Source organism: Gavialis gangeticus, unplaced genomic scaffold (assembly GCF_001723915.1).
Source record: "Gavialis gangeticus isolate Ggan-Ray unplaced genomic scaffold, GavGan_comp1, whole genome shotgun sequence".
NCBI classification, from domain to species: domain Eukaryota; kingdom Metazoa; phylum Chordata; order Crocodylia; family Gavialidae; genus Gavialis; species Gavialis gangeticus.
Window position 1 is genome coordinate 12,474,968 of NW_017729032.1, and position 7,940 is coordinate 12,482,907.

Sequence of the window (7,940 nt, forward strand, 5' to 3'; positions counted from 1 at the left end):
TTTTTTTTTTTTTTTTTCTTAAAGCTGTTGGAGCCAATTCCTGTTGTCTTGTTCCAATCAATTAGATAGATTAGATCAATTAGAAATGGGTCCTTTAAAAAATCAACACCGTATTTTAGAAGTCTCCCCCGCTTTCATACATGATGTTAATGAATGAATAGCACAGACTCTTCACATTTCCCTCAGAGTTAAACTCATTGAAATCTTATACATTAGCTACATTGGCATATTTATATAACAACAACAGTAGCAGGTATTTTTGCCATTATAACTTGTAGTTTTGGTTGCCATCGTTCTCAGTGGGCGCAGCCACATGAGATGTTTATTGTAGAGTTGCCTAATTAGCTCCACCGTAAAGTCTCAGCATCTACACATGCGCCCATATTAGGGTGCAGTAAACTAATAAACGCTGCTGTAGGTTAGTACTTATAAACATAAATACTATGCTGTGGTGGCAACATTTACTGCGCCACAACACACGTATAGATGTTGATAAGGCTGGCTGAGGCATGAGGGTGCTTTAGCACAGGGGCTGCCTGCTGGCTAGCCCTGCACTGAAGCACCTTCATGCCCCAGCCAACCCCTCCACAGCACTTTGAGCCAGGTCAGAGCAGCCCCAGGCTGACAGGTTGGCCCCCTGGATCCCTGCCAGCTGAGGCTGCTCTGACCTGACTTAACGTGCTGTGATCGCTGTGATCTGGGCACACATGCAACTGTGGTGCCCAGGAGCAATAAACTCTAGTGTAAACTGCGCCAGAATTTATTGCGCCATGCTAATAGAACACGTAGATGCACCCAATGAGATTGAGGCAACGTGCCTTTGGGTGAGATACTGCTTTTCAAAATGAGCAGTCTTTCATTGTTTCCAGTGTGAATCCAAGCTGTTTCTGGAAAAGATAGTGCCACCTCATTGGATAGTAGGGGCAACCTGTGTAAAATTTTGCAGTGAGAGCTCTTCTGTCTCCAGTGCCACTGAAAGCCTCCTAACTAAAGAAATGTACATAGTAATAGAGGAAATAATGTTATCTTTTAATCTTGTTGTTTCAATAGATCTGAACTCCCAGATAAGTGAATATGAAGAGAAACTTTCAGTAAGGGAGATCGAGAAGGATTATTGGCTGGAATACAGAAATGTGGGAAGTGGAGATCATGCCAAACAGATCCAGATCTTGGAAAAGGACATCCAGGCACTCAAAGATGACCTTAATGAAATGACAGGTCAGTTACAAATGTAAATACACACAATGCTCCATGTAAACACATGCCTGAGCTACTTTCTTAACTTGCAGAAAGTAATTTGTGATCAGATTAATTACACATGTTAAAGTCAACATTTTCAAATCTGGTTGCCTGAACTTAGGCTTCATGTGCTAGTTTTAGGCAGTTAAATTCAGGCAAACTGTTCTTCAGAGGTGTTCCACTGATGTCTAGATGTTACAGGTGCCTGGTACTTTGGGCACTTAAGATGCTTTTATTTAGTTGTCTTAAGTGCAGATTACAGAGCCTAACAATGGGCCCCAATTTGGAAAGTGCTGATCTATTCTGCTATGCTTTTACTGTTTTGATGGATCACTACATTCTCTATAAATTTCCTTTTCAAAAGTCCTTATTCACAGGAATTCACATCATTGGAGCTGATGAAATCTGAATTTAATATGGTGCTTTAAATCTAGAGCTTGTGGAGGCAGGTATCAGTCTCTTCTAGCTAACAGAGCAGCACCTCATTCCCCAAGGTCTGAGTATAGTATACTGGTTACAAGGCGATGGGTGGAAAGCTTTGCAAAATCCTCAGCACTAAAGTATGCATATTCTGGGAACTGTTTCAGTTCTAACAAAGCAACAGAACACTATTAAAAGCTTAGTGATCGTGTTGGTGAGTGCTTAAAACCATTAGATTCGCTTATACAGTTAATTTTAAAATCATGTGCTAGTTTTTTAGCTGTTGTGTAACTTTTAGGATTAAAAAAAGAGTCATGATTTGCTTCCCTTATAAGCTTCTCTGTATTCATTACCAGAGCCAAGCAGCCAGTAGTGACAGGCAGTGACAACAATATAAGGGTCTCCATACATTCAGTGCCAACCATTACCAAGCATCAAGTGCTGTAGATAAGAGCTATTCAGCTCTTTGTCTGCCCCAGGATAACAGCTCTGAAAACACACTTGATCGTGATTGAGATCTGAACTGTTTTCCACACTGCTTGCTACTCTGCCAGTTCACTTAAGTAACTATTCTAGGAAAGCCTGATACTTCGAGTTTCCCGTTTGCAATGAATTTAAATCTTTACTGGGCCAACTGAGATATAAATATTTCTGGTGTCAACATTTAAAAGAAGATGTTGTATTTAAACAAAAGATGTTGTAAAGATCTGCAAAAATGATTTGAGAGCTAGAGACTTAAAGACTTTACTCTGTATAAGCAGAAAACTGAAAGGTGATCAATTGTGGCATATAACCACCCTTACAGGGAGAAAATACCAGGTACTAATGGGCTTTTTAATCTAGTACAGAAATAACTGAACAGAAAGACATGAGAACCAATAGGTAGAAGCTGAAGCCATACAATTTAAAATGAGACAAAGGCACACCTTTTTAAGAGTGAACATGATTTACTATGGGAACAAAGTACCAAAGGTGTAAGAAACCAGTCCATTGTTGTGCTGCCGCGCCCGCACACCGCACCCACATACTGCCCTGTACGTAGTATTGTATGTGTCGGCATATCGCCGCCTACGGCACTACTGGCCAACGGGCACGTGCGGCCAGCATGGAATCATCATGTGATTTCAAGTAGTTGAGCGCACCCGTAACTCCTGCACTTTTTAACTGCTGCACTCTTCAAATCAGCCCATGAATAGAATGCCTGAAGCTGATTGGGTGAAAGCGCACCTCAAGGTTGCGATGAGTATAAAAAGCGGTGGTTAACGCCGCTCGGGGAGGACTTAACGAAATCCACCAAGTGTGCAATTTCCACACACCACGGGGACCGGCCACCCCCGTGCCTCCCACCATCGAAAACTCCCGGCATACCCCTTCCCTGGTTAGCGCATCAGATCCTACGAGCAGTTCTGCTTCTCAGTAACTAGCAAACAGAAAACGAGGTGAAAAGTGAAATCTTTGTAAGAAGGCTGCAGCCTGCACCTCCGACGCGGAGTGTAAGTAAAAATAAACTTGTTTGAAGCCATACGAGTGAGTTCCCTGACTGCCTTTATAAGTCCAGATACCTGACGAGAGTGAATCCCTTCGCAACCTGATTGGGGGAGCAACAAAAGGAAGTGGAATTCTGTCTGTGGCTGTCTTCAAATCAAGTTGGGTATAGGCTGAAATGCAATGGTGTCCTGTGTATGCAGGAGGTAGCACTAAAAGATCTAGTGGTGCCTTCTGGGTTCTAACATTTATGAATTATGAGAAATGTTTAATTAATTTTTATTCAGAGATGACTTCTCCCATCAGTTCTATAGCTGGTTAAAGGTTAAATAAACCTTAGGTCTGATATACACCAGAGGATAAGTGAATACAGTCTAGTTTTATAGTTATCATTAATATCCTGTGGGGTGAAGAAGAATTTTAGGAGACAAAGATGCTTTAAATCTGCTGCTCTGCTGTTATATTCCAGTCATTGTTGTATATTTAAGGTTATAGGAAACAAACTACTGCCAACAGGAGAGGGTAGAGAGTCCCAGGGCACTAGCAGGAGTCTGCAGAAATGTTCTCCTTGCCCCGTGCACTGTACCTTCATAGTGAAGGCAAGAGCAACTTTTGTTGTACTCTATAAAGTACAACATTCTGTAGCATGTTCTCATATATATCAGTTGTTCTACAGGTCAGTGCAGGGGACGGGATTTCACGTCTTTGTCTGCCTCTTCCCTTTCTCCCTAAGGGTGGACTCATAAAATGGAAGAACTGAGAGAGTGGTCAGCTGTACTATAATGGGAAGAAAGCTTCTTGATTCCTTGCATCTCTCCTGCATAGCAGCCCAGGATAGAATGCAGTTTGATTTTAACCGTTAGTGTTAATCAGTCCACTGACACACAACAACAGTGTGCTAAGATTCAATTGAATATATAATCTGAAAACAGACGTTCAGGTGTGTTAAAAATATTGATGCCATGACTAGTGAGGCTAGCTTGAGTTCAGGAACGCTGGGCCAGTTATCAATTTCTCTTCAGAGGGATTCAGTCACTTAGGCACAGGTCCAGAAGAGAACATCATCATCCCCAGAAGTAGGTACTGTGCTTCAGCCGCAAAGTCCACAAGCCCAAGGGAGGATCCTAAGTTCCGTATACATTAACTGGAAAGATTTGGGTTTTGAGGGACTGGGATTCAAAACATTTTGGTACACTAAGTAGAGGGAGAGGGGAAGGCCTAATTTATGAATGCCGTATACGTTACATGGAGTTTAGATATCCAGATGTTTGGCTTGGCCAAGCTGGCAGCAGATCTGAGCATATGCAGTAGCTGAATGTTAGGCATCTACCTATTCTCAGGTACCTAAGACAGATAAGTAGGGTTTTTGTGCAACATTCACTTTGAATTCAGTGTTTAAATATAATGTAAAATACAGCATGAGCACCCAGGTTCTCTTTTGGATCTGGTCCTTAAAAAAATTCTGCTTTGTTTTTGCAGAATTCTATAGAAGCACTTTGCAAATGACAAAAGATAAGATTGACAGAATGGTTGAGAAACAAAAGAGCCAAAAGAAGGAATGGGCCACTGAGGTATGTGTGTGTGTGTTTATGCATGCAGAGAAATATATATTTTTGCTTTTATACTTAGTAGCACTTGCAACCAGATTAAAAAATATATAAGCTTGAACTTTTCCAAATGAATTACAGGATGTTACATGAGTAGGAGTTGTGAATAAAATAACTGAAAAACATTTTTATTGACCAGGGTTGTATTGCTCATTATTTTTAATGGACTGTAGCAATAATATCTACCACTTTTATAGCACAGTTTTTATAGATTGGGAAACTTACATCCAGAGAGGTGAAGTGACATGCCCAAGAACTTGACATATTTCCTATGAATTTAATTTTGATATTATCACAGACTGGGAAAATCATTAATAATCCACTATGATCATTCCTCCTTGTGGAATTAAATGTTGAATCTTTGAAAAAAAAATGAGCATTTTGTTTGAAAACTCAGAAGCATGTTTTGAAAATGCCAAAGCATTGCTATTTCTTGAAATAAACATGGAACAAAACAAATGTAATTCTTTAGTGCCAGTTCAGAATTGTAGCTTGTCAATTTTAACAGGATTTTGCATTTAAAAAAGAAAAATCTTTAAATTTCTGCAAGGCCAGTGTCTGGAGAAACAAAACTGGTAGTGATTGATATGTCTTGTTGCACAAACACTGACATGTTTTCTTTACTTAAAAATATGGGAGGATTCCAACTTCCATTAAACAAGTGAACACTGTTTGCAAGATTGAGGCTTTAGAGTGTTTTATTTTAAAGTTTTATTATACATTAATTTCTCCTTCAGAAATGAATATTGACTAGAATGTGGACAAAGGTGATTAAAGATAGAAAAAAGCATTTACCTTTTCTGTAATCTAAAGACAAACATACATTTCATTCATACTGGAACCCAAATTGCTCTCTTAAATCAGTTTTCAGAAAGCATTTTGCAGAGATCTGTGCACATTTATCATTGGGATGCTATTGTCATTGAATCCCTTTAGCAATCAGGGATTTACTTCACTGACTTCAGAAGGTCACTCTTGATTTTCAGTGGTACAAGAAGAGAATCAGACCAATGCTTGTGTACTTACAATTCTAAACAAGGGATGTCAAACTCATCCATTTCTGTGAGCTGGATGAGTAGTGCAGTGTGGTCCACTGTTGAATCCAAAGCATAGGGCCAGATCTAGAGCATAGAGACATCATCTGGCCCATGGGACTGTTTGTGGGGCCAGAAATTTGGTGGTGGGGCAAGTAGTGGCAGTGTTAATCGCTGTGGCTTTGGGAGCTACAGCAGCCCCCACTCATCCCATCACCATAGTTCTAACCCATGGGCAGCCTTATGCACCAGATGACGTAGCTCTGAACTCCAGATCTAGCCCATGAGTCAGTAACACTGTTGCCAAATTTCTAGCCCCATGGGTCTGATGAGACAGATCCATGGTTGAGATCCAGCCTGTAAGCTGTACCTTTGACATCCCTATTCTAAACAATGGCTTGCTCCTTCCTGTGTCTCCATCTCCTCTTACTTGAATCAGAAATGAAGTTGTAGCTCCTGCCAGCAAATTAACTACCTTGGGCCTCTACATAAGTGAGGAACGTCACTGGATCAAGTTATAATGCAGTATTTGTAGTATTGCTTCATTCGCATTGCAGAAGTCTGATTTTACAAATACAAGATTATTACATCAGTGCAGGGTACCTCAGGAGTAGAAAGAGATAGTTAGACATGTTAGTTTGAAGTCAAGCAGATGGTAGGGAAGGTTTCTGAATGAGTTAGTCTTGAAGGTACCACTCTACCCCACCTTCAGAAATCAAAGGAAAGCTGGGGAGGAAAAATAAGATACAGAAAAAGAGGAATCGGATAATGTGCCCTGGCTGGGATGATCTGGGAAGGATGGCTGATTTTTGGAACTAAACCTCCTCCTCCTTCCATGGTGGAGTATCTTCGTGTCCACAAGAGATCGGTACAGTTCTCTGGGTTGATGTTTCTTGCCTAGAGGACTAAACTGCCTATTGGAAATGTCTTCTGTAAGTATCTATTATTGGCAAAATCCTATCTTCAGAGGAGTTCTCTGATGTTTATTTTTTCAGAATGCTGTTCAACACATTGACAAAAGCAGTTGCAGGGACATTAAAGAACATGAATGGCTAAAAGAAGAGGTAAGAGTCACCCAATTTTTTTCCTCCGTGACAAGATGCATTTGACTTAGTGGTAGGTTGTAGATATTTGCTATCTAAGGTAGACCACTAAGGATGACTAAAAAGGTGAAAAGAATTTTGCTCTAATTTCAAGCTGCAAGGAGAAAAATATGTTCTGTGTATTTGGCATTAAGATCTCAAGGTGAACTTTCTTACTCTCAGTTGTACTACCTACCTTTCTGCCTTAATCTCAGTTTTTACTACAGACTTTGGCACTCCTTACATCAGGTTTTTAAAAAATAAGTAATAACATGTTCTCTTCAAAGATATAATTAAGGGGTTCATCTACAAACATCTAGCAAATCATCTAGCAAACATCTACAGAGTAATTTTAAAGTATGTAAAATGTTGACTGCTATAAGAAAACATATTAATGTTAGACATGGATGTGAGATGTGGTTGTGGAAAAAGGGTCTTAAGAATCTTAGTTCTACATGGGAGTTGAGTAGAAAACCTGTAATTTAGTGTACAGGAGAAAGGAAACCCAAAGTGTTATCTGGTAGTTTTTATTAGTTACTTTGTGGCTTTGGTGCTTGCTTGCTGATATCTTAATGGACTATAACTAAGCTCTGGCAGGTTACAGTTGAAGCCTACATAAATTGTGTGTAATCTTTTTCTGATCTAAGTGCAGAAATTGCATTTTCCAGGATGAAAGACTCCCAGCCCATGCTTTTGTTTGTTCTGCTCAACACTGATTCTGTATCCCATTCAAGACTGAACAAGGACATTGATAAAAACAGAGATGAAGTGTAGCAGGCATGCTCCTTCCTGCAGATCTACCAGCAGGTTTATGAGTTGGTTCGGTTTAAGGGTTGAACACACTTTAATAGTTAACTCTTTGCATTTTTTCAGTGGTAGATTCTGGAGGAGAAGGTGGCCGTGGTGTCATTCCATTTGATCTAATACTACACTAAACTGTGTGAAATAGCAGGCCCTCTGAAGGGTAGGATTAGGATTCAAAATGACAAGGGATCCTGGTTTTCTCTGATTCAAAAAAATCCCCAATTTTCAGTTAAAATCCATTTTTTCTGTGTTTTAAATAGAACACCACT

The 7,940-nt window shown here is 40.0% G+C and overlaps 1 protein-coding gene across 3 annotated transcripts in view; it reads left to right on the plus strand.

The window, feature by feature from the left end:
- Positions 1–7,940, plus strand: part of CCDC83 (coiled-coil domain containing 83) — a 73,109-nt gene that overhangs the window by 23,159 nt on the left and 42,010 nt on the right. For all 3 annotated transcript variants that reach the window (XM_019525488.1, XM_019525489.1, XM_019525490.1), the window contains exons 5-7: positions 1,051–1,218; positions 4,624–4,715; positions 6,781–6,849. In XM_019525488.1, coding sequence (XP_019381033.1) covers positions 1,051–1,218; positions 4,624–4,715; positions 6,781–6,849 — 329 coding nt within the window. The remainder of the gene's footprint in view (positions 1–1,050; positions 1,219–4,623; positions 4,716–6,780; positions 6,850–7,940) is intronic.